Here is a 27,974-nt window from a genome sequence, read left to right as displayed (position 1 = left end):
TGCGAAAGCAAAAGGATTCAGAGCATACAAAAGTGGGAAAGATCCATATCTCGTTATGCTCGAGTATAGAAATACTCCGATAAGTGAACTGCCGTATTCACCATCACAACTGCTGACGAGTAGAAGACTCAGGGAATCATTCCAACTGATCCCAAACTATTGAAACCATCGGTAGCTGAAAATGCGAAGACATTACTCAACGAACGACAGATGAAAAGCAAAGTGAAATACGATGCAAAAGCAAGACTACCTAAAGATTATTCTGTCGGAGAGTTCGTCTAGGTCAAACTTGGCAGAAAGCAGTTGTCATAAAAAAACATTCAGCACCCAGATCTTACATCATAAAGACAAACGATGGAAAAACATACAGAAGAAATCAACGCTTTTTGAATAAGAGTTTCGATAAAGACATCTCTGGGTACTATGATACCGATGAAGACAATGAACTGCAAACTGTTGGAACAAACAAAACAGACAGTTATAGACCAACGTCTAGAGAACTTGTTGTGCCAGTCAAGACAACCAGAAGTGGGCAAATTGTTAAAGTTCCTAGTAGACAGGTCCGGCCTTAGGCCTCTGCAGCCTATGCGGTCGCAGTGGGCCCCGCGCTTTCATAGGCCCCGCGCTAATTCTAAGTATTATATTAAACCATTATAACGTAAAAAAATTAACAGGGTTTTCGCGACCTCCTGATTTTTCCAGGGCCTCCGGGAAATCTCATGAAAAGGCAAAATATGCGATAAAGTCCTGAACTTTTTTTTGAATTTATTCAGATCTCCTGAAGAATAGACCAAATTGACATTTTGGTGTGCCAATTAATAAAAGTGGCATTGCGAGCTTTCATTTGATAAAAATTTATTGCAAAGACGAAAGTAGGCCTATTTTTTAATTAAAAAAAAAATAATTTTGACATTATGCTTATCCTTACCCAGACTAGGCGATCCGTTTCTCATAGGGCCCCGCAAATGCTAGGGCCGGCCCTGCTAGTAGATATCACTCTTAAGAACTTTAAAAGGAAGGGTGTGATCGGGTGTGATAATAACTTCAAAAGGAAGGATGTGCTAATATTATATGATATTACGTCATAGTTTGTTGTTTATGTTTTGTGCGAAAGCAAAAGGATTAGATGGAAATAAAAAGGGAGTTTCTATTGAATGGAGGAAAGATTAATAGAGGGGTAATAATTCGAGTGTGAAGTTTAATTCTGAAATTATAGATGTCAAACCCGAATAATGGACTATTTTAGCATTGTTAAGAATAACTTTTAGATCTGTTATACTCGATTCTGTAAATTTGGCTTCAAGTTTAATTAGTGTAGCCATAAAATACTCGCCATTTAGATCTATTATTAGTAAAGCCAGTAAAGGTAACAAGGTAAAAAGCCAACTAGATTAAACAACACATTAGATCTCTTCTTAACCAACAGACCTGGATTAGTAGTTGATTATGATATTATCCCTGGTCTATCAGACCATGAGATCATAAAAATACACAGTCAGATAAAAGCAGTAGCCAATACAAAACCCAAAAGAAAAATCTTACTCTGGAATAAATGTAACCTAACACAACTACACCAAGCTGCATTAAACTTTCAACAAACATTCTTATTAGAAAAAGACATTAACCAACCAGTCGATGACCTCTGGAATTTTATTAAAAACCATCTTAAAAGCATTATAGAAAATCAAATACCAACTAAATACACATCAAACAAAATAAATAAATGCTGGTTTAATAATAGACTAAAGAAGCTTTGTAAACAGAAGGAAAACCTATATAGAAAATTTAAAGAAACTAATGCAGAAAGAGTTTACAAAAAGTATATAAAAATTAAACACTTAACCCAAAAAGTAAGCAGACAGCTGCAGAGTGAATACATAAACAATGTAATATCTAAAGACAACAACAAAAACCTATGGTCATACATTAAGTCTAAGAAAATGGAAACAACAGGCGTAGCGCCATTAAAAGATGAACATAACATAATACATAATGATAATGGAACTAAAGCAAACATTCTAAACAAATACTTTGCATCAGCATTCTCAGCCCCAGGAGACAAAGACATATTACTGAATTTGAACCAAGTAGACAACATAGAAGATATAGTAGTACAAGAAAATGGAATTCAAAAACTATTAGCCAACACCAAACCAAATAAAGCTTCTGGACCTGATGGTATTCCAGCTAGATTACTCAAAGAACTAAGTAATGAGCTAGCCCCAGTGTTCAAAATACTCTTTCAGGCTTCACTTAACCAGGGCAGAGTACCAAAGGACTGGAAAGAAGCTAATGTCACCCCCCTATTTAAAAAAGGAGAAAAATCTGACCCAGGAAACTACAGACCAGTATCACTTACCAGCATCACATGTAAAATCCTAGAACACATAATATGTAGCAACATCATAAACCACTTAGACAAACATAATGTCCTCACACCATACCAACATGGCTTTAGGAAATATAGATCATGTGAAACACAACTAATAGGACTAATTGATGATTTTTCAAAAGGTTTAGATAATAGTGAACAAATAGATGCTATCTTACTAGATTTTTCTAAGGCTTTTGACAAAGTTCACCACCATAGTTTGCTTAAAAAATTAAAATATTTCGGCATTAATGGTCCACTGCATCAGTGGATTAAAGACTTTCTGATAGGGAGAGAACAAACTGTAATAATAAATGGCTCTAAATCAACACCGATAACAGTAAACTCAGGTGTACCTCAAGGAACAGTCTTGGGTCCACTACTATTTTTAATTTACATAAATGATTTACCAAATTGCATTAGTTCAGGAACAAAAGTCAGATTATTTGCAGACGATTGCATAATATATAGAACAATAAAAACAACACAAGACACAGATATTTTACAAAGAGAATTAGATGAATTACAGAAATGGGAATCAAATTGGAGCATGTCTTTCCACCCAGAAAAATGTCAGTTGTTAAGAGTAACAAAAAAACTAAAACAAATTAATTCCACTTATCTTATTCATGGCAAACCAGTAACACAGACTAAAAACGCAAAATACCTAGGTGTTATAATAAATGAAAAACTGTCATGGAATCCACATATTGATGAAACTACAAAAAAATCTAACAAAGCATTAGGATTTATTAAAAGAAATTTCTATAAATCAAATAAGAACATAAAACTAAAATGTTATTTAACCTTGGTTAGGCCAATAATAGAATATGCATCCTCCGTTTGGGACCCCTCAACTCAAGAAAACATTAAGAAACTAGAACAGACACAAAATAGAGCAGTGCGATTCATAACAAACGAATATTCACATTTGACTAGAGTAACACCTTTAGTAAAATCACTAAATTTAGAAAGCCTTCAGGACAGAAGGCTCAAAAGTAAAGTAGCAATAATACATAAAACACTGAACCATAATCTTCAAATACAAAAACAAAATTTAATAAAATACTCTGAAAGACACAAAGATAAAGGCACATTCCTCGTCCCATATGCTAGGACAAATTTGTACAAATACTCCTTCTTCCCTAGTGCTATTAGAGCATGGAATGGGTTGCCTGAGCTAGCCAGGAAAACCAGTGACTTGGCAGAATTTAAGTCATTGGTTAATATGCATGACTAAATGCATGACGCGTAGGACGTAATCATCTTCTTTTTTGAAGTAACGTCTGTATTATATAAGATAAGATAAGATACCTGGAATTCGCTGTATATCATGCAGTTTTATTCGTGGCAACAAAGTTTAAAACGTAAAATTAACTTTAAAAAAACTTTGATCTCTGTGGGAAAAAAATATTTTTAAAATGTCAACAAAGTCAACGTACTGATAGACCTAGATCTAGGTTTAGTCTTTGTGATAAATTTAATACATTAATGTTGAAAAAAAAACACCTGTTGACACTATTTGTAAATCAAATATATTAATTTATGTACTTACAAATTTATTTCGGACACCCGTTTGGGGCCCCCCCCCAGGTGGGGGCCCGGGGGGATTTTAAAATTCCCCCCCCATCCCCCCCCCCTTAGTTACGCCACTGTAAGAAGGGCATAATTTAAAACAACAATAAACAAGTAGTTTTTCATATCATCGCGAGGACTGCAATGTCAAAGTAGGGCAACAGATCACATAGCCAAAGGAAAAAAAAAATTTTTTTACGAAATGTTTTTTTTCTTGAGGAATAAGAGATTGGCCCTTTACAAAACAATTAAATCAATTAGATATTTATTATAAGTCATCAGTTATGCCATGTTCATATCTAATTTCACATTCACTTTCACCTATCCTTTGGTCTGCTGGGGCACCACACAAGATCTGTTAACATTTTTTCTCCATTCTTCTCTGTCATTTGTCTTTGATAGAATTTAATTCTGATAATATTGAAACCTGCCTTTTTACTTGCCTGGGTGGACCACTTCAGGGGCCGATTTTCACAAACTGGCTTTGTAGCCTTGTTTACAATTTTACTTGTTCTGTTTCTTTTAATCTTTTACAGTTTGTCGAAATTTTGGTAAAATCTTTTTGAATCACTTGTTGATGTGTTTGTAAAGTCAATGGATGGCATCTACCAATAATCTAAACTCAAAAGTCAACTATTAAGCATCGATAAGTTATAAATCATAGCTACCCTTGTAAGATAGACCTATATACTCTTCGCAGATGGTGCAGAAGCAGGAGGAGCTCCAAACACGAACTGTCCCATTTTTACCAGGCCTGTAAAGATTATGGTCTGACAATAAGCATAGAGAAAACCAACAGGATATCCCCTAATCCAAAGTCATCCTCCATAGTTGGGCTTCGGGCAAGAAATCCGCTACTTGGGCTCCACAATCCAAGATGACTTATCCCTAGAAAAGAAGATCAAAAAGTTCTTAGGGGTGGCTACTTCAACCTTCGCTACACCAAGCTCGCGCGTCTTAAAAACCAAGATGGAGGTCTGCAAGGCATTTGTCCATTTACCCTATTGTAAGGTCAGAAAAACACTGACCAGATAGTAAACGAAACAAGAGCGTAAATTAAAGTCGATCCACTTCCGCTGTTTCTTTATAACAAGACAGAATAAGCAACACCAAGATACATCTCGTACATGATTCCTTTGTATAGGACTTCCATAAGAAGTGGTTTTTTTTTCTTGTAGGCTTATGTCATTCATTATTTCTGTTCTCCGGGAGACAGAAGCACGCATGACGGAGCCTCGTGGAGTCGCGCTGTGAAGGCTGGCGTACAGGTTGCTGAGGAAAGGAGAACAACGCTGGCAGAAGAAAAACGCCAGAGAAGAAAAGCAAGGCCAATGACACTAGCTCCAGCTGGAATAACCTGCCCAGTGTGCTGCCGAACATTCCGGGCTCACGTAGGTCTCGCCAGCCACATGAGGAGGCATAAAACCCCAGTGCAAAGCCCTCAGCCCCCTGGATGACAAAGTAGTCATCATCGAACCACGATGGACGAACTATAAATAATCTTGGGGACTTTGAATTATGGAACTGTTGGGCCAATCACAAAATCAATCGCTGATTGATCACGTTTGTATAAAAAGAATTTGCAAAGAATTTACATATGAAACACGACCAGTTGCTGGCAATGTTTTTTCATCAATAGTTTGGGACAGAACAAGCTTTTTTAGCAATATGTCTGTGTTTGACATTTAAGTGCTGTCGGACCTTTTTTCATACCAGTATAAAATCGTATCTTTATTTAAATCACTCCAACATTCTATTTTTGGTGCTGAGTATTCTAGTTGTTGCTTCATTTGTTGAAGTAGATTCTTTACAATTAAATATATAGGCCCTAATCTTACAAATAGATTACAATTTGTTATTATATTGACAAAATAAAATAAATTAGAAATATATGCTATAAATACTGCTATAGGTGTCTGCGTAAGAAACATGGGATCGAATCATTTAATTGGTAAACCTAATTAAAAAAACGTGACATATTTTATTAAGTTTTGGCAGTTATTATTTGATCTACTATTTGTTTACAACAAATTGTTATGATGTAAAGTGTACTTTTATATTAACTTTAAGATTTAGAAAATGGATTTCTTTTTTTTTCTTAGATTTAAAATACGATAGAAGATAAATAGTAGATAAATTATTGCATGCTATCCTGTAACAGCCATTTAATCATGCACAAAGACCAAACAAGAATTTTGTTAATCATAACATTGTTTAAAAACATAATTGCGGTAGAAAATAGTTTGTCTAGTATCTTATATAATAATGAATAAATAAAAAAAGGATACAAATATAACTTTCTAAATAATGTCAACAATCACATTATAAAACAAACACAATGTGACAGTAAATAATAAATAAAAGGTAAAAAAAGCAAAATATCAAAAATCGTATATTGAATATTAAACAAAGCTTTTCTAAAGGGGAAGAACTCCGTCCTTAAAACCATATCATTAAAGTACAAGCTATTTCCCGTATTCGATATCAAACAAAATAATTAATTACCAATAATTAATTGACTAATTGAGTATTATTGTCTACTGATTCATGTTTTGTTGGGTACAATAAATAATTGTTTAAAGTATCAACTTAATCGGAGAATGCGTGAGGGAGAAATAGCTTTAACAACTATTTATTTCATTATTTAGCCATATATGTGACCATGGGCGTAGCCAGGATTTTTTTTCGGGGGGGGGGGGGGGTTGGGGGGGGAATTTTTTTCTCCCCCCCCCCCGACCTCCCCCCCCCCCCCCCCCACCGCGAAATTTTTTTTAAATGTATTTATGTGTGTGTGTACATAATCTTTATTACATTCTGACCCTTCATTCTTTCGGAAGACGTTTATTGTGCCCTAGAATAGGTTCTTCCATGAGTTAGTGGAAAAATTGTAGATTCCCCGACATTACCAGCAAAGGGGTCTGGAGGAACGCTAGGAGCTCCCCCAGCGCGGGGCGAAGCCAAGCACTATTTCTGATATTGAAAACCAACAAAATACATATTCTGAGGTATCTACAGTGCATTTTCCTGCTATTAAAAAGTTCTATTTCAAAAACCTAATGTGCTATTCTTACTGACTTAGACCCTCCCTCGTCGTTCGGCGCATTTGCCATCAAGCTGTTTCCATAAAATTGTAGACTCCCCGCCATTACTAGCAAGGGGATCTGGGGGAGCACTAGGAGCTCCCCAGCGCGGGGCGAAGCCCCGCCGCCAAGCACTATTTCTGGTATTGAAAGCTAACAAAATGCATATACTGAGGTATCTACACTGCATTTTCCTGCTATTAAAAAGTTTTATTTCAAAAACCTAATGTGCTATTCTTACTGACTTAGACCCTCCCACGCCGTTCGGAGCATTTGACGTCAAGCAGTTTCCATAAAAATCTGTCACTGGTAATGTCTGAAGCCTCTTCCCACCTACCATGAGGACCTCCATGAATAAGTGGCGTCAAGCTGTACTAGGATATCATTGCAACTCTTCTTATGCGTAATTCATTTTGTCGGAGAACATGTCCCGCAAACCTCATGCGTCGTTCTCTCACAATCTTACTAAGGGTTCGACTCCCAGTTCGGCATAGGATTTCCTTGATTTAGACCCGATCTCTATAACTGACTCCTAAAATCTGTCTTAGCCATCTTTGTTGAGCTACATGTAGTGTTTTTCGATTTCGGTAGATGACTATTCACTGCAGTTTATTAATGGAGCCCTGCCACTGGTAAAAATGTGTAACCTCTCTTGAATACGCTCTTGGAATTAAGTGACTGTAGTTTGCTTTAGATTTTATATCGAAAAGAGAAGTTTTATCGTCAAAATCTTCTGTTGGGGGTTTCCCACCTCAAAATGCTCTGTAGGGGGATCTTAGACTCAAAACCATCTGGAGGGGTTTTAAACTTTAAAAAAAAGCCATCTGTAGAAGAAGGGTTTAAACTCAAAACCCCCGATTGGATTGGCTACGCTCAAATAATTTTAGTGTGTATTTGCTTTTTTTTTTATATTGAAGATGTATTTTTAGCACCAAACCCCTCTGAATGGGGGTTTAAACTCAAAACCCCTTTCAGCAACGCTCATAGCATTTTGAGTGCGTAATTTGCTTTTTTTCTTACACTGAAGATGTATTTTTTATCCTCAAACCCCCCTGGCGGGGGGTTTAAACTCAAAACCACTTTGACTACGCTCATAGATTTTAGAGTGAGTAATTTTCCTTTATTTAATTTGAAGAGGTACATTTTAACTTCAAACTTTACTGGAGGGGAGTTTAAACTCAAAACCCCTTAGACTACACTCATAACATTTTTAGTGTATAATTTGCTTTGTTTTTATTATTAAAGAGGTATTTTTTACCTTCAAACCCCGCTGAAGTGAGGTTTAAACTCAAAACTGAGTCAAAACCCATTTAGCTACGCTCATAACATTTTGAGTTTGTAATTAGATTTTCTTTTAAATTAAAGAGGGGGTTTATCGTAAATTTTAGACGGGGTTTTTAAATCAAAATCTTCTTTAACTGTGCTCTTGGAATTAGGGGATTTTCGTTTGCATTTTTTTGTTTTGTTTTATAGAAGAGGGGGAGTTAACTGCAAAAACCCAAGGTAGGGGGTTTAAAACTCAAAACCCCTAGTAGGGGGTTTTAAACTCGAACCCCCCTGGTAGGGGTTTTTAAACTCGAACCCCCCTGGTAGGGGTTTTTAAACTCGAACCCCCCTGGTAGGGGTTATTAAACTCGAACCCCCCTGGTAGGGGTTATTAAACTCGAACCCCCTTGGTAGGGGGTTTTAAACTCAAAACCCCCTGGTAAGGGGTTTTAAACTCAAAACCCCTTGGGTTGTGCTGGGGCAAGTGATGGTTTAGTATTAAAATCTCACCTAAAATAAACAAAATCAAAGCAAAAAATCAGTCACTAAATTCCGACTCCCCCCCCCCGGGGGGGAATTTCATTTCGGGGGGGGGTTTGGGGCCCCCCTGGCTACGCCCATGTATGTGACTACTGGAATATTAGTTCCCATTATTATTAATAATGAATTACCAGTAATTAATTGTCTAATTGGTTATCTTTTTTATTGATTCATGCCATGTCTATATCAATGAATAATTGTATGAAGTTTCAACTTTATCCTAAAATGGGTGTTTGAGAAATATCGTGTACACACTTTTTACTAGACAGACACGAATGGCGGTAAGCTCCCACTTTCAGAGAGATGCTCCCAAAGGTTTTGTGTTTCCTAATGCCTCTGACAGTAAAATCTTGCGCTTCACTGCCAGGAGATGGGATGAAAGGAGGACAACTAGCACCTCAAAACCAGTTAGCTTCGTGTTGATGAGACACATCAGCTACAAGCATGCAACTCATCTAGGAGAGGGAAAACCTCCGCTTTGTGGAATATATTCACCCGTGTGGACATAGATATCGGGATCTTGGAAATGACAATGGATTTAATAGAATCTAGCCCCACTGCCTCTTCCACTTGCATTTCGTAAAAATTTCGTTAGGGCGATAATATTGGCAATCCCACACCCCATGTGCTTTTAGACGGAGATCTGGATTGCACTATTCTATCTTATATATTACTACTGCTCCAATATAGGAGATAAACCATGCGGATTATTGTAAGTGATAGCGTGAAGGGACCTGAATGCAGGATGTAATGATTCCACAGAGCATGGCCAGGAGACAGTCCACTTTTAAGAGTTCAACGGACAAAATTCTGCTATTTTGACTGACGTTATAAATATATGTTAATCTACTATTACTTTTAATGATATCCAGATAATAACAATTGAATCATTCCACACTCATGTGAGCCCATTGTTGATCAACCAATTGATAAACCAAATGAGCTATTTGATGTCAGAACCATTTTCCCCCTAAGTCATGTGTCGGTGAATCAGTTGTCTGTGAACCCTTTAAAGAAGAACCATTTATGTCGTGATCCCGACCACAATTTGTTGTTTTTTTTCTGGCAAGTAGATCTATTTAGACTAAATCGAAAATTTGTATACGATAGAGATTTAGCCCTTATAATTTGTCTAAATATACTATTATATATTGATCTTTATATTTTTAAAATTTATAATGATTCTAAACTTATATTTATAATTTTAATATAATAAATCATATTTTTTAGAATTCGATTGGCATTTCATATTTGCTTTCTAAAGATCCTATCCTTTATCAGCATAAAATGTAGTAAAGTCTGGCATAACGTTGGAGTTGTAAATCGTCACTTCCTTTCCGTCTAAGATGTCGCGGCGAGACGGAGCAATTTACGTTGGGCGTTTGTCTAAAAGCACAAGAACTAGAGATTTAGAGGAAATATTTGAACCTTATGGACGACTTTTACGTTGCGATATCAAATATGGTATGTATGATATTAATATAAATGCTTTGTCAACTATTTTTTTTTGTTTTAGATCATAAAGACGACTTATCATGATGTCACCGCCTAAAGACCCGAAAGAAAAAAAACAAAATGGCTGACATGAAAATGTGTTGTTGCTGGTTATTTTGGTTTATATAGCTAGGCGAAAAAACGCGGAAGTGTGAAAGTAAAAAATGACCGATAAACTTGAGATTGCGTTTTTGACTTTTTTTCACATAAACCACACTTGCAAATTTAGTACACTTTTGAATGAAATAAGAGAAGTTTTAAACTTGTGTTATCGATTACTTTAGACCATGGCCTATATAAAGCTTAATTACGGCTTTTTTAAAAAAGTTATTTGTCATTTTTACTTTTATTATAAAAAATACTCATTTTTTGTTTTTAGCAATGCAGGGTCCAGGAAAATGATCAATGATTCATTTTTTTTCCTATGGTAGATATCATGCCTGGCTATAATTCTGCCAAGTTTTATCTCGATATCTCCGTCGCATCGCTCACAAACTTGAAAATACGGTTTACCATTGGGGGCTATGGGTTTTTCAGAATTTACTGAATTTTGATAAGAAAATTTCGTCATCAATGTAAAACCACTGGAGGCCATGTAAGGCCTAATATTCTGGATATATTCAAATAGATTTTATGTATTAATCGTCGTCGCATGAATTATAAAGCGCATTTGAAAAATAATTGTTTCAGACGATTTTGATCCCACTTTTTAAATATTTTGTTATTTTCTGCCATCAGAACGCCGCCATTTTGTCCCCGCCTCTCTGACAATTCTTGTAGATCTAGACCCGATAATTTGTTTATTACATCAATATTTACATTTTAAACAAGTAAAGTTTATAAATATAAATGAAATTAGATTTGTGAGCTAGAAATTCACTATGAATACTAAATCTACTATTAAATTTCTTATTTAATAAGTAGATTTATCCTCTACGAAACTCAATTCCAACTTTTTAACTTTTTGAGCGGGGTGTGTCTCGCTGGCTTAGCGAGAGAGACGCTCTCATGATGACTCATCTCTTTTGTTCCATGGCAACAATGTTAGGCCAAAACGACAAAAAAAAATTCATAACTTTCTAACTATTAGACATACAGTCATAATTTAAACACCATTGGAAAGTTCGATATAAGTATTTTAATGATGTACTAACGAAAAATTGTTTTTTCAAAGATCAATTTTTTATTTCCCCTCCCTAGTTTATATAAAAACTAAAACAATACTTACTTAAATTTTAGATTTAGTCTAATTTGTGATCAGATGACAGGCATACTCAGTAACACTGAGTAATTCTTGAAGGTTTCTTTTGACAATTGAATTGTTCATCATAATAATTAATTCAAGACAATTCTAGATTAATAATTTAATCATTAATTTTCATTAAATTATTATTTATTTATACTTTTATTCTATAGGGAGGTGAAAAAAACAATTTTTTGTTAGTACTTCATTAATATACTTTAAAAGAACTAGATCTATCTAATTCTAATGGTGTATAAATTATGACTATGTTTAGGGAGGTGAAAAAAAAATTTGTTGAAAAAAAAATTTTTTCGTTAGTGCATCATTAAAAAACTTTAAAAGAACTTTCTAATGGTGTATAAATTATGACTGTATGTTTAACAGTAAGAAAGTTTTTTTTTGTGCCGTTTTGACCTAACATTGGTTGACGTGGAAAAGTGAGATGAGAACTTGTCGCTGGCTCAGCTGGCGAGACACCCCCAAGGTCAATAGTTAAAAAGTTGGAATAGAGTTTCGTAGACGATAAGAAATTTAATAGTAGATCTAGTATTCGCAGTAAATTTCTAGCTCACAATTCTGATTTCATTTATATTTATGAACTTCAGTTAAAAATGTAAATATTGATGAAATAAACACATTATCGGGTCTAGATCTACAAGAAATGTCAGAGAGGCGGGGAAAAAATGGCGGCGTTGTGATGGCAGAAAATAACAATTTTTTTTCAAATGGTTTTTTTTAAATTGCAAGGTAAAAAATCTTTAAAAAGTATCTAGATCTGTAGCTAATAATATCTGCTACAAGATTATAATTTCATTTGTTGGTGACAAACAATATCTTCTATAAAAAAAACAACTGAAAAGTCCATTGAGGTCAATGTTATTTTTTTTTTCAAGTTTGTTCGATGTTGACAATAGATCGATCTGAAAATGGGTAGGAATATAGCCAGACACATGTACTATTAGCAAGAAAAAAATCAACAGGGTACGACTTTTCTGTGATGAGTATCAGCAAAAATAAAAATGTATGCAAAATGCAATGCAATGCAAAATATTTAAATAAATTATATTTTTTTAAAAAATTGTTAAAGACAAAAATGTTCTCCATCATCAACAGTAATTGAATTCACTCTTTTTAGCAATGATATCTTTATATATAGTGAGCATAATCGATTTCAAACAAAGACCTATGTAGCAGTAAGGAAAACTCTTGTCTTTAGTTTTTACGTCATTTTTTGGACACCTGAAGTTCCGGAATTTAACCTCCCTGCAATGTTTAACAGTGTGGCGTTATGACCTAACATTGATTGACATGGAACAAGTGAGGAAAGAGCTTGTTGTGGCGAGACACCCCCCCCCCCAGGTCAAAAGTTAAAAATTTGGAATTGTGTTTCGTAGACAATAGATCTACTTATTAAATAAGAAATTTAATAGTAGATCTACTTTATCTAGTATTCGTAGTAAATTTCTAGCTCACAAATCTGATTTCATTTATATATATTAACATAATGATAATTAACTTCACTTGTTTAAATTTCTCATTTCATTTATATTTATGATCTTCAGTTTAAAATGTAAATATTGATGAAATAAACAAATTATCGGCTCTAGATCTACAAGAAATGTCAGGGAGGTGTGGACAGAATGGCGGCGTTGTGATGACAGAAAATAACAAAATATTTAAAAATTGGGATCAAAATCGCTTGAAACATTTTTTTTTTCAAATCCGTTTTAAAAAAAAATTGCAAGGTAAAAACTCTAGAAACTCTAAGCTTCTAGTTTCTAGATCTGTAGCTAATACTATCTGCTACAAGATTATAATTTCACTTGTTGGTGACAAACATCTTCTATTAAAAAAAAAACAACTGAAAAGTCCATTGAGGTCAATGTTATTTTTTTTCCCTAAGTTTGTACGATGTTGATGTTAGATAGATCTGAAAATTGGTAGGAATATAGCCAGACACATGTACTATTAGCAGGAAAGAAATCAACATGGTATGACTGACCTGTGATGAGTATCAGCAAAAATAAAAATGTATATACTTTCAATGCAAAATATTTAAATAATTTTTTTTTTTTCAAAAAAAATATTAAAGACAAACATGTTCTATTATCAAAATTCACTATTTTTAGCAATGATATTTCAAACTAAGACATATGTAGCAGTAAGGAAAACTCTGTCTCAAGGTTTTACGTCATTTTTTAAACACAGGAACTTCCGGAATTTCACCTCCCTCTAATCTAGATTGATTTTGATCCTAGATAAGCCTACTAGATTCTAGATGATCTAGACTAGATCTAGTAGATCTAAAAATCTAAGTGTATATAATTTATAATCCAGTCATCTAGTCTAGATCTTAGTTTTTTTTTTTTAAATTTATTTGGATGGAGTACAGGCAGTCAGGCTTGTAAAAGAAACATCAGAACATATATAGCCTTCCCCAGTGGAACCTTTTAGATCTAGAATAAAGTGCAAAGTTCGATTGCATTAATCCCAATGGCAGCAATTTTCACGTTTGGATTTTTATAGCACCGTAACGGTCTGACCTATGAAAAAACTGATGGTATCTGTGAATTCCTCATCCTTTTGTCTATAAAAATTGATCTGATTTAATGTATCACTAGGCTTAGTTAAAATTAAATATGAGCTCAAAGAGGTGAAGGGTGGGTATTGTCAAGCGTACTTTTCCTTGATCAGATCTCTGCCTTACTTAGTAAGCTCGATTGGGCTGATGGAAGGCTCAAGCAGATCAAAGAAAATTTATCTAAAACGTGTTTTAATCTTAAAATTTTCACTATGAAGGCATTTTCTTTTTACTCCAATGCAAGAACACCATCCATTGCCACCTTTCCCACGCTCCACAACTTCAAATTTCTTTGAACTAATGAGCCATCAGACTAAAAAATAGCCATAAGCCCATAACCCATTTCCTTCACTACCGGGTAGTACAAAAAAAATAAATTCCACACCGCTTGAGTTTGACCTCATCATGAACTTAGCCTTTACAAGGAAAAGGAAATAGTATGTGTCGGAAGTGAAGTAAAAAAGGTGTACGCGCAGTAGCAATATAGTAGTAATTATGTAAACATTCAAATAAAAAAGTTTTAGCAATAAAAAGTGAACCAATTGAACCTCATTACAAATTGGTGCTGTTCGAGCTTCGCACTTTACTCTAGATTATGTATTTAATTTTAATTACAAGTTTACCTTAACCCCAAGTGCTTAGCCTTATAAAGTAGATCTAGTAATTTCACCATTAACAAGTTTTTAAAAATCCATTTTTTATTTTTTTATTTTTTTTGCTTTCTAGTAAATCTAGTTTCTCTCTTTCTCACTCTTCACATTTCATTATACAGTATAACAGTGATATAATTACTAAAACAATGAATTTTTTTCTCCCCAGGAACTGAGATGGGTGAGTTCTAAACTTAAAAACTAATAACGGATGGTAAAATAATTAGATATAAAGACTTTCAATGTATATTACTTAATGTCACACTGAAATTTAAAATCGCTGATTTTTATAAAGTAGCCATTGAATGATTGCTCTACCTAGCTTTTTGAGCTGTAAACCCCTAAACTATACTATTACTAGTAGTCTACTACAAAGGAAAAAAACCTTGCAGCATAGACCATGGGTCTCAGGTCTCACCTTTGCTGGTGCAGTAATTGGGTCTTACCTGAGATGCATTAAAAAGTATCTGAATAGCAGTTGATATTGGTCTGAATAATTGGTCCTTTTTCTACATCTCCTAATTTATTGTCTCTGAGCATTGTCTTCTGTGTGCAGTGCCCGACATATTTTTTGGTGCTCCATCATAATAATGCTTTGATAATTGCTTAAGTGTGAACATTGTTGAAAATGGTGGCTTATATTCATAATCACTTGAAGGCAGATAGTGATAGTTATACCTGCTGGTATATTTTTCCTAGGAGTTTTGTAGTAATATTGTACTTTAACTTCAACATAGTACAATGAAGCTCAGGAGGACTCAGAGAGAGCCAGCATTAATTGTGGCTTGTAGAGCAGACCATCAATGTTGTGTGTATACTTTTGTTGTGACTAGGGATATTTTTTCCATTGTGTGTCTTCAACAATACCTTTCAGTTTTGGAAAGAGAGACTGATGGTTCTGTTAGTTTTTTTTTAAGTTATTAGTTGAAATATAAATACATAACATTATCTTGTGGCAGAATTTGAAAAAATAAATAATGCAAAAAAAATATTCATCCTAATTTTTTCAGCATATGCTTTTATTGACTTTGAAGACAGACGTGATGCTGAGGTAGGTGTAATGGAAGTAGAATATATAGTCATGTAAAAAGTGATAATACTACACTAAAAACATTTTTAAAAGTATAACTATTTTTATTGGTAAAATACTTGTACCTTTTCAGTAGTCCAAGAGCTACAACATATTTTTCTCACAGAAGCTATATTTTTTAATTTATTTATAGCTTTTTGTGTTAAGAATTATTGACTACAGGTTAAAAATATTTAAGCTTGTTATTGAAGTTGACAGCATAGATTATGAAGTTTAAAGAGCAATTTATTTGACAAATGTTGCATTTCAAGATCATTAGTACATTAAAACTTTAGAATAACATAAACAATTATAAATAAAGTTGTTCTTTAAATGAGTTGAAAAATGACAAGATTATTATGATTACTATTACTGACCTATCCGTTGTGTGTTTTTTTTTCATCTGGTCAAGCAGTCCAGCCATATGCCCTCATAAGCTACGCTCTGTTGAGTTAAGCCTTTCCTAGCCAACACTACTGTTCAAGGCAGGATCCCTTCCTTTCCATACCAGTGTTAGGGGGAACAGAGTTGAGAGTGGTCTAAGTCCTTGCCACAGCTGCCTAGCCTAAGCCTCATCTGCCTCTGTAAGAGTCTGTGCCAGTCAGTCACACTTCAAGTGCTTCCTTGATGAACTAACATTCTGCATGCTGTGACAGGCGACAGATTTTAATTATTTTTGACACTTCAACAGCTAGATATGTTTCTGTACAGATTTGTTTAAAAAAAAGAAATAATTCAATTTTAAAGTTAATTTTTTTTTTTCAAATTCAAAAGCAATTTTTAAAGACATCTTTTTTTTTTTCCTTTAGTTTCTTTTTTTTTAATTTGATCATTGATTTAAACTCATCTTTAATAATGAATAACAGTTTTAAACAGTAACTTACACTAGGATGATGAGTTAATGTAAGGACATGTGAATGTATTAAACTCTTCACCAAAGACCACTGCAACACGTGAGAGTCAACCTGTTGTTACTGTCACCCTAACTTGTGGTGATGCCATGTTTCCTATCACGACATCAGCACCCTCACTGTCTGAGGAAAGTAGTTGACTGAGAACTGCAACTCGCTTGGCATCTCAGAGTTTTTCCCTCTAGCCTTGTGTAGCCAGCCATATCTGATGAAACCAAAACCTTGCCATTCAAGCCTTTGGTGGTCCGTAAACCATAGCTAGCCTAAGTGACCTTGACCTTTGCTTTGTTCTGTGGGGCTGGGCTGTGACCTTGAGCCCAGTGCAGCCTTTTCCCACCAGTATGTTTGTCTTTATATTTTTTATTAAATGTGATTATGGTTTTTATTTGTCTGGTTAGGGTTCAGACCTTGTACTACTTTAAAAAAAAACAGCAGAACATGCAGATTTCTATTTGTTTCATTTAGATCTGTAGCTTTAAAGACAATTTTTGTAGATAAAATTATGACCTTACCATTCGAGCAATCTGCATTTTCTTCTAAACAATTCAGAAAACTTTTCTATTTCTCTCTCTTGGTCAATGAATCTATGCACTTTTATATTTTCTTTATAGATTATATGTATTGTTAAAAAAATTAATTGAAAGTGGCTTTATAAAAACTTACCTAGTAGTTAGTGTTAGTTTTTTTTTGCCTTTGTTTTTATTATTATTATTAATTATTTTTGTGCTCAAATTAATTTACTTGGTTGTTTAAATTTCCCAGGATTGTGTAAAATATGAACATGGCAGAGAGCTTAATGGCCAGAGTATCATTGTGGAGTGGGCTAAAGGAGGAAAAGATAGAAGAATGGTAAGAAGTGATGTTATTAGCCATAGCCAATTTATGGAGTTGTGTACTAGATTTCAGTTCTTCCTACTTATTCTTTGTCTCATGATTTTTTTAAAACTATTTTTTGGTCCTGTACAGAAAAGGAATGACAACAATTCATCACAGAGCTATGATGAGTGCTTTCGCTGTAGACGGACAGGACATTGGGCTCGAGATTGTCCAGAGTTGAGGTGGGGTCGTAGAGGAGGCGGCGGAGGAGGTGGTGGTGGTGGTGGAGGTGGAGGTGGTGGACGTTGGAGATCACCATCTCCCAGGAGGAGGTACAGGTTAGACAAGCAAACTTGAGTTGTTTCATTTGCTTTGTCTTTTTATTTTGCTTTTTAAAACTTTTTTTTTTTTGTTGTTATTTTTGTAATTTTTAAAATGTTTTGGTCGTTAGTTTTGAGTTATATTAGCTGTCGTCCTTACCTGATAAGTAAGAATATAATTAACAAATGCTTACTTGTTAGTACTATACATTAAAGAAATTATTTATTCGACTAAAGCAAGGCATTTTTGAATCTTAATAACAGTAAAGATAATGTAGATATTATAGCTATTATTTATCTATTTGTACATTCTAATGTATGTATATTTAGTTTCCTGACCATTAATCCTATGTGAAGAATACTGATTTTCATTTAATAAATAAATATATTTCTATTGAATAAACTGAAAACAAAATTCTAAGCATCTCTGTAAAGGCAAAAATATTTTTTTTCCTTCCCCATAGTTTAATATCTCAAATTTCGGTTAAGAAATTTTTCCCTATAAATATAGTTTGTGCAAATATGCAATGATTCTTTTTTTAAAAAAATGTGATAAAAAAAACAGGATACATAGTGCTTCTCAAAATGTCTAAAATCTCCTTAAAAAAATTGTTTGCTTTAAATCTCAGCTTTTCACCCGACCAATTTTAAAGAAAGCAAAAAGAATATACAGTTTTACTTAACTCAGAACACAATAAACTTGTTTAAAAAGTTAAGTTATGAAGTATTTGGTTTTCTATGTTTTAATTTCTAACATATTCTTGTCAAAGGTCACGTTCAAGATCTAATGATAGGAAGCGCAAAAGCAGGAGTAGGTCTCGTGATCGCAGAAGGCGTAGCAAATCCAGGGATCGTAAGAGAAGTAGAAGTAGATCTGGCGAGAGAAAGAGAAGTAGATCACAAAGTGGTTCTGCCAAATCAAGGAGTGGCTCCCCAGACAGGAAGGAAAGTGGTTCAAGAGACAGAAAGAAAAGTGGTTCTGGAAGCAAATCACGGTGTGTAAAGTCAAGTCAAAGAAATCACATACATTTGTTTGTTAAAAATATTTTTTTAGTGCATAATGTTTGTATTTTTTCTTCCCAATTTAGGTCTAGATCTAGATCTCCTGCTCGGTCTAAATCTGGTTCTAAGTCAAAGAGTAGATCTAAAAGTCCCAGGCAGCCACAGGACAATCACAATGATCAACCACCACCAGAGACAGTGAACACATCAAATAGAGAAGATGGTGGAGCAGGAGACGGAGGAGATGAAGAAAGGGCATCCAGATCTAGGAGTGGTAGCAAGGACTGAATAAACTTTGTTGTATGCTTTTATAGGATTCATGTTTGTCAGCTGAAAGAATGTACCTTCTAATTAACCAAGTAAGCACTGCATTTGGAGATCATTTTTTTACTCATGAAATTGTGAACATTTTACTGTAATCTTTAGATGCAGTTTCTCTATACTTGGGAGTTAAAAGGTAACTAATTCTTTTTGCTGTTACTCATTTAATCAGCTGTGCTGTAATTTTTTTTTAAATCACTGATCAGAACCAATTGTTTTCTAAGACTTAAAGGTAAAGCATTTACTAGCACTTGCCCATAACATCTGGTACAAGTGTTTTATTTTTAGTGTATGTTGTTCCATGTATTTTGTTCATTTCTTTTCTGTTGGCTGTTATCTAGTAATTGCTATTTGGCAATTTCATTCTTCGGTTGGAACAGTCTATGGAGTGCCATTATTTCATTCAGATTTAATCCTCTGTTTCTATTCACCATTTCATTTAAACATAACTGCATTCTATTTTCCTGTCATACTTTCATATTTAGTTCAGCTTTTGTTTATTTTATCAAACTTTGTATTGAAATATTTTTTTAGCAATGGCAACCAGATGATTCCAGAAATAAAATATCATTAAAAAATTAATCTGTCTTTGTATTGCTATTTGTTAGTTTCATTTTCAATCACATTTCATTCATAGTAAGTACACTGTTAGTTAAATGTTATTTCATTGAAAAATATCAAAAATCAACATCACACAATTTTTTCTGGTACAATTAAGCAGTTAAATGTTCCATTTAATATCAATTTATAGTTAGCAAGTGACTTTTTTAAAAGATAGTTGTTCTAATCTTAATCCAAGTAGGATACAGTGGTGGTACTGTATTCTATAACAATAACTTCCACACAATACAAATACAGTACCTGGCAAGATACAAAAATACATAATCTTCCCATGTCAGGTTGTCTGAAACAAGTTCATTTGCTTTTGTTTACTTTATACTTAGGATTAAATACTATACTAGTTTTGAGAGGAAAATGATAATTCACCATCTTGAAAGTATAATGCTCTTTGTCTTGCCAGTATCAGTACCATACCGGGTATTTACAAAAAATTTTAACAAGATAGAATGATGTTAAAAAAGAAAGCTATTGCTGAGAAGTGTGTATTAACTAATACCTGTTAGTCAAACTGTTCAAGGAAAATACCCATAATTTTGTAGAATCTGAAATATTACTCTTGTTTTTAAAAGGTAATTTAGGTAAATTATTACATGATAAATTCAAAGGCATCCCGTGTTTTCTACCACTTTGAATTAAGCAGATTCATTAGTACATTAAAAAAGACAATAATGATAATAGAAGCTTAAAGTTGGGACAAGCAAAACCTGCCCTGTGGAGCATCACCAGAGAATGCTGACCATGTCCAAAACGTTATAGAACAAAAACTATATGGAGAACTGCTTGATCTGGAAACCACTGCACAGTTCATCTCAGATATGATTACTGGATTACTGATCCAAATTCACCCCCCCCCCCCTGTAAAATTCCATTTAAACATTAATTATAAGATGATTTTTAACACTATTAAAAAATTGATGGTGTTTAAAAGTATCATTCAAATATATTTTGATAAAAGAAGATTAAGACTTGTATGTAGGACTATTTTCTAAGGCAGTGATGCCCAAACTATGGCCTGCCACATGATTCCATCAGGCCCGCCGAAACATCATCCCAAAATGTAGTAAATCACGTGCCCCACAAAAAAATTTTTTTTTCTCTCTTCCTCAGGGCTCTCACTATTTCTTTGATGAATTGTGATACTGATAAAAAGCCAACATGTTTGTTTTATGCAGGAAATGTAGCTCTTTTGAAATAACATTAGTATTTTTACACACATTATAACAGAAAAACAAATAAGGCGGATAGATAAGTCTGCTGTAAGACATCAGTAGAGAAAGTCATTTTCAGACTTTGAATGCGTAAAAACAAGTTCTTGCAGTCAGTCATGAAAAGAAAGAAGGCAGTTGAAGCTGTCTCGTGAGAATTGCAAGGCAAGTGAGTGATGTGGTGTAAAATCTTTATTCAAAACTAAGATGTTTTCTATTGCAGCAAATGAGTCCACCGACAAGTTCAAACTCTTGATATTTTTTCATGACAAACAGCAAATTTGAAATCATAGAGAAGTTAGTACCCTTTATGAACATGCAATAGACCCCCACTGGTAAAAACTTGTTTAAGGAAATTTCAACAAAGGATGCTCAAGCTTGTCTCATTTCTGTAACTAGATGAGATTTAAAGTTGGTTTCGGTTAAACTTCTCATTAATTATTGTAAGTACGGTCATGGGTTTGTAATAAACATGGTTATTATTTTTATTTCTTTTTTATATTTTGGTGATGTGGCCTGCGGAACGAATGTCGAAAATTAAAATGGTGGGCATCACTGTTCTAAGAGGTAGAGTGTGTGTGGGGGAATGATATTGGTATATTGAATCTGGCACAAATGGGCTGTGCCAATTAGATGTAACCGTTTTTGTTAGGAAAGAGTTGCTGGGGAAGGGAGAGAGAAGTGATACTCAAATTTAAAGGCTGGTTCTATTCAAGCTTATGTATAGGGAAGTGTTTCAATTTATATCATTATATATTGTTATACATATCAAGAAAACAAACAGATGGGATCCATTATATTGTTATACAGATAAATGAGAAAACAAATGGGAGGGGTCCATAGTCAAACAATATATAACCTGGGGCCAAATCAAGTGAAATAGGTGAGTTTACAAAACCAAGTGTTATTGTTTTGTTTTATATGGAGTGTGTACTAAACCCTGAAACAAGATTGACGAGTACTATAGTGTATGTAACCAACTAATAATAAGAAATATAGGCAGACAGTTTGCTATGAACAGTTAGCATTAAGGTAGAACAACAAAATGTCAATATCAAACAAAGTGACAAGAAAATATTTTATTTTCTCAATAAATGTTTGATTCATGTGATACCATGTTTTCTTGGTGCACAGATCTGTGTGTCCCATTGGATCAAAATATATATGACAATATATGTGAAATCAGTTGTTCTTAGAAATTAAATCTGTAAACTTTGCATTTTTCCAATGAATCCATTTGACAATCTTAACTAAATGATAACCTACTAGACACAAGAACTAAAATTAATATAGTGGTATAATCCCTTAAAATGTACCTGTGTTTTTCATATATGAGTCATTTCCATGTTAGTCTAGCTAACTATATGCCTTCTGGTTCAAAGTGCCTTTTCCTGGGAGAGGGCTAGTTACTTTTAAGCACTCAAGAAACATTACATCTTGTTATGTAAATTTCTTGATTTCATGGTACCAGTATAAAATACTAAACTTGATAGTACAATACACAATAAATAGATGTATTCATTGCTAATGGATTACAGCTTCATTCATGTACACACTTTGTAATTCTGAACTGTTACTTGAGCAAAGTTTGTATTAATTGTTTAGGGAGAAAGGAGATCTGTTCCAATGAAAGCTAATTCTTCATTAAAACAATACAAACATAACAAAATATTCTTGAGGCTATCAATTATAAAAAAAGGTTGAGCACAGACCATTCAATCCAATAAGTTTGATCAGCTATTCAGTGAACTATCATAAGATGAAGGAAACAGAGGTGGTGAGGGGGCATAATGAGTCGTGGTAAAGTAGAACTTTGAAAAGTACTGGAGTCAGATCTAACTTAGTAGGCATAGCCTCTTTCTTTAAAGACTGATGTCAGCTCTATGTTTAATCAAACATATTTCTTGTAACAGTACAAGTAGTACAAGGATATTTTGAGCATATTGCTAAGTGGAGGAATCAAGAGAAGACATAATTAACATACAAAATAAAAAAAAAAAAAGCCTCAGTAATCAGGCACAAATCTTTGTTCACCCAGAGAATATTGAAATGTAGATGAATTTACATAGGTATGTGAAGTTGGCACATGAAATCAAATAGACAAAATGCAGTATGGACTGGCTAAGTCACTCAGGCCAAAGATGGTTATCAATGCTTCTAATAGAACAATTTTCTGCTTTTCTTGAGGTCTATATCATTAAGTAATAAAGCATGCGGAATTAGCTTTTTTTTTTTTTAAATAAGCCATACTCGACAAAGTGTTTGGCTTCCGAACCAAGGGGCCCAGGTTCAAATCTTGGTAAAGACAGGATTTTGAACTGTGGGATTTTTAGGAGACCTCTCAGTCCATCCAACTCTTTTAGGTACCTGAGGAAAGTAAAGGCGGTTGGTCATTGTGCTGGTCACATGAAACCCTTGTTAACCATTGGCCAAAAAACAGTTGACTTTTACATCATCTGCCCTATAATCTATATAATATATATATATATTTCAAATCTTCAACAAAGAAATAATTAAGTAATTTGACATAAAAATTTTTGGCCAAGAAAATGAATATATAGACTGCTCAAATTTAAAGAGTTTTGCAAAAGACATTTTGTCAGAGGATGTCTAAAGTATAGCTTTCACTAAATGCAATTAAGTTTCTACAAGTGTAATTTTATAAAGGAACTAAATAATGCTTATACAACTTTCAAACCCCTTATCACACTGCTGAGAGTGGTGGATTAAGTCCCAATTCATGCGTTTTTATTTAATATGCATAAAATTGTGTCAATTTTGTGTTACACATAAGAACTACAAGTCTTGTCTGATCCACAGTCTGTTATATAGCAAAAACAATCTATAAATATTTTTGTCCTTTTAACTTTGGATTTACCAAAGTAGCTATTCTGCGCACATTGCTATATTGTTGAAACCATACTGCACTGTCTTATAATAGGTACAAATAAGGATATTGCTAAGTATTGAAATGATCACAAACTATATTATGCTTTATTAAAAATTGACAGCACCTGCTTGAATGAAAAAAAAGGACATAGCCCATGGTTATATAAGTCACACAGTCACATGTATTAGAGTCAATATGTCTCTGATAAATTATTTTTATTTAAAAAATATGTACAATAAAATAATTGTGGAATTCATTGATGATACAATATTGAGTATGGTACAGAACAATGCAGATAGGTAAATACAATTTCTGTCATCAGTAAAATGCTAATAAAAAAAAAAGATTACAAATAAATATAGAGTCACAATTTTTTTTTTTGGCCAGCATATGAGAAGATTGAAAGAAATGTGTATATAAAGCAACAATAAAAAAACAAATCACAGATATGGGAGGGAATCCCCACAAGTAGTCTAAGTTCTCCTCTCATGTCAGGAAATTACACAGGGGAACTCAGACTGGTAACATACACACACACATAAATTATATTCTTTAAATACCATAAAACCAGATTTTTTCAACACTAATGGTTGCCATTTAGAACTGTTATGGAGTCACAAAATTTATGATACAGCTTTGATATGTGCTTGTATAATACAAGTCAATATTTGAAATTTTGCTCTAGGTGTGTAGTGATGGATCCATGTGAATAGCATTAATTATTAGTCAAGAAAGAAGGTTTTGATATTATATATGTCCAATGAACTACATGATGCTGAGGTACAATACATGATGTGTTCAGATGTTACAGCTAAACTTTGGACTTTGATCTTTGTTTGCGTTCAGAAGCTAAAAGTTCATCCTGTAGAAGCTGCAGGGTCTGCAGCAAAGACTCCTTCTCTTTAGAAGCAGTCAATAAGTCGTCTTCCAGCCTGGCTACTTGTTCGATCAATTGACGATTTTCCCGCTCCAATTCATCCTTCGTTGGGTCCACATCATCTCTGGACAGCCTCACACGATCAGACTGGGACGAAGGGCTGCTAGAGAGAGAGTCAGCAGTAAAGCTGGGTCTCTTTCGTCCCATTCCAATGGGTATGCCTCCTCTCCCCATGGCTGACCTCCCACCAACACCAGACATTTTGTCCTGTATGTCCCTCCACTGCAGTATTTGGTGCTCATAAAGACGGTTTGCTCTTCTCACCTCCTCTAGCTGCCGCCGCAGCAGGACTGTTTCATTCTGGCTGGCCATCAGTAGCGACATGGTGCCATCAGGGCTCAGGATGGGGGAGGTGACAGCGTTGGTAAACACAGGTTTGGGTACTGATGGAGGAGGAGGTGCTTGAGAAGCAGGCAAGGGGTTATATATGAAGGAAGAGCTGCTAGGTACACCTGCAAGAAACAAAAAGACATTAGATATGTCATTCTATTTCAGTAACAGAACATAGTTCTTTACTTCCTTACTAAAAGAACACTAAATATGTCATTCTAATTCAGTGGCGGAACATACTGGTACATAGTTCTTTTTTATATACAACTTCCTTAAATTCAGCAGCAAAAAGACACAAGTGATGAACCATTTAGGTTTATAGTTCTTCCACATAAAAATATTAATTTCTGTCCTCCGCCTTTTGAATTTCTTGATTCTTTATGTCTACGTATTAAAAAATAATAATAACCGTTTCTTTATGAACATGGATGCTGAAGTCCTATCTTTGTTTTAAAAAGCTGATTACAAATGAGAAATGAGTAATTAGAGCCTACTTCTGATTAAATTACACATGCAATTATGTAAATCGGAGAAGAGGTGGCTGAATGTTAAATTGCTTGGCTTCGAACCAGAGGGTTCCAAGTTCGAATCTTGGTGAAGGCAGGGATTTTTAATTTCGAGATCTTTAGGGCACCTCTGAGTTCACCCAGCTCTCAAATGGATACCTGACATTAGTTGGAAAAACGTTAAGGCGGTTGTCCTGTGTGTGCGGGCCACATGACAACCTTGTTAACCGAGGGCCACAGAAACAGATGACATTTACATCATCTGCCCTATAGACTGCATGGTCTGAAAGGGGGAATTTAATGATGTAAATCAATTCATTAAAGAAAAACCCCAACTCATGATCCAATGCAAAAGAGAAGTCTTATTGAGATCCTCTGCATCCACCAGCAACATCACAAGAAAAAAACAACATTTTTATTCAGACAACTTGAAGCCCAATTTCAAATAACTAAAGCCAGCTTAGTGAGCTGAAATCCATTACAACTCACCAGCTATATAAAATATGCCATCTTTTCCACGCTCTATTGACAACTGCTTGATATGCAAGTTGACAGGAAGTGATCCTGGGGAAGTCACATTGGCTGGTGGTCTGTCTTCCTGTAGAAGATAACAGACAGATGCTTAGTCACAGACTTATAAAGTACAAAATGTTTTTTTGTTGAGTAAATAGCTTTCTATAAATTCAAGTTAATCTGTCTCCATAAGCCAGTTACTATCATGTTAAAAACCATTTTGCTATAAATAGTGTCAAGGGACTGAAAAGTATTTTCATTTAGCTACTTTCTCCAATGAAAAATGACCCCACACTGACATGTCCTACCTCCAGCACCAACAACAAATCCCTGACTTCCACAGATATTGGCAGAGCCTCTGGCAGCTTTTCATCTTCAGAGAAATCTGACAAGCAAATCAACCCTGACATCTTGAACTGCAGGCTCAGGTCATGAGCCTGGATAAACATACGACCTGGATCACAGGTGGACAAGTTTGGATCTGGATTGGGCTTACAGACTTTGACTTTGATGGGGTAACGATGTGCAGGTGCTTCAGAAATGTCCTCCTGGATATAACCTACAGCAAATGAAAAAAAAAAAACATTGACAGTTTATCCACAATCTAGGTAACTGTTTAAAAAAAAAAGAAAATAATAATAACAAAGTTACAAAGACAGTTTGTGTGGAAACACAAACTCAATATCAGCCCCCTAAGTGGTCCACCCAGGTAGGTTTCAATATTTTCAGAAGAATATCAGAATTAAATTCTATCAGAAGTGGTCCACCCAGGCAGGTAAAAAGGCAGGTTTCAATATCAGAATGAAATTCTGTCAAAGGCTAATGACAGAGAAGAATGGAGAAAGAAGGTTGACAGATCCTGTGTGGTGCCCCAACGGTCCAGCAGACCATGGGATTAGATGTGAACCTGGCCTAACTGATGTCTTATAATGAATATCTAAAAAAAAAAATTCCTTTAGTTTAGTTTTCCATGTCATTTATATAGTTCTGCAATTTCACGCAATAATATGAAAAACTACTTATTAATTGTTGTTTTAAATTATGTTCCACTTATATGCATACTAAATAGATTTTTTCTCTTTAAAAAAAAAATTTACAATTTTTTGGTAATTGTAGTAGTTAGTATGACAGAACTTAAATAACTTAGCAATACAACTGTAAAATAATTTTTTTTTTGGACAAAAAATCTAATACCATTTGCCTAAATGTGTTAAAAAAATGGTAAAGAGTCATCTCCCTTACTAAAAAGCCTCCGTGTTTGATACTATTAATAAAGAATAGTTGTAAAAATGGTGTATTTTTATGAAAAAACTGCTTGCATAATTGATTTTAAAGATTAGATTTTTCGCTTTCAGAAAAGAAAAAAGTACCCGTTGAACTTTGAATGGTCTCAAATATTATGATGTCGGATTTTCACTACCTTTTCTAGCTTATGAGATCTAAATGGGACGGACGGACAGACAGACCACACAAAACTAATAGCATCTTTTCCCCTTTCGAGGGCAGCTAATAATACAGTGATGTTAATAATGGTAGCAATTTTTTTTAATCAATGAACAGCAGATCAGGGCAATTAAAATCTACTGTTTTGTCAGTCAAAAAAGGCCTATCCCAGTACAGCAGATGATCAGTAGACTCGAGAACCTCTTGTTGGCCTTGACACATAATTTGATAGGTAAGGATACTCCTCCTTACTACAAATACTCATCACAAGACAAAAGCTATAGAGTGTA

General features: G+C 34.3%; 2 protein-coding genes across 6 annotated transcripts in view; one reads left to right on the top strand and one right to left on the bottom strand.

The window, feature by feature from the left end:
- The first annotated feature begins 10,151 nt into the window (after positions 1-10,151).
- On the top strand, positions 10,152-19,821 carry LOC106071753 (probable splicing factor, arginine/serine-rich 6). Of its 2 annotated transcripts, none has more exons than XM_056043821.1 (7): positions 10,152-10,296; positions 14,970-14,981; positions 15,811-15,851; positions 17,543-17,629; positions 17,747-17,934; positions 18,687-18,911; positions 19,005-19,821. In XM_056043821.1, the coding sequence occupies exons 1-7, from the start codon at positions 10,179-10,181 to the stop codon at positions 19,204-19,206; spliced, it is 873 nt and encodes a 290-aa protein (XP_055899796.1). In that variant the 5' UTR covers positions 10,152-10,178; the 3' UTR covers positions 19,207-19,821. The 2 variants fall into 2 exon arrangements, with proteins under 2 accessions (XP_055899796.1, XP_055899797.1); XM_056043822.1 differs by having other exon boundaries at positions 10,153-10,296; positions 17,747-17,928.
- A 2,308-nt stretch (positions 19,822-22,129) lies between these two features.
- Positions 22,130-27,974, bottom strand: part of LOC106071746 (bridge-like lipid transfer protein family member 3A) — a 94,141-nt gene continuing 88,296 nt past the window's right edge. For all 4 annotated transcript variants that reach the window (XM_056043360.1, XM_056043363.1, XM_056043361.1 and 1 more), the window contains 3 exons: positions 26,550-26,800; positions 26,218-26,326; positions 22,130-25,344 (listed from right to left, as the gene is read on the bottom strand). In XM_056043360.1, coding sequence (XP_055899335.1) covers positions 24,767-25,344; positions 26,218-26,326; positions 26,550-26,800 — 938 coding nt within the window. In that variant the 3' untranslated portion in view covers positions 22,130-24,766. The remainder of the gene's footprint in view (positions 25,345-26,217; positions 26,327-26,549; positions 26,801-27,974) is intronic.

The sequence above is a fragment of the Biomphalaria glabrata genome, chromosome 10 (genome assembly GCF_947242115.1).
Source record: "Biomphalaria glabrata chromosome 10, xgBioGlab47.1, whole genome shotgun sequence".
Taxonomy (NCBI): domain Eukaryota; kingdom Metazoa; phylum Mollusca; class Gastropoda; family Planorbidae; genus Biomphalaria; species Biomphalaria glabrata.
Note: the sequence above shows the minus strand (reverse complement) of the source record. Positions and strands in the feature narration are given on the sequence as shown.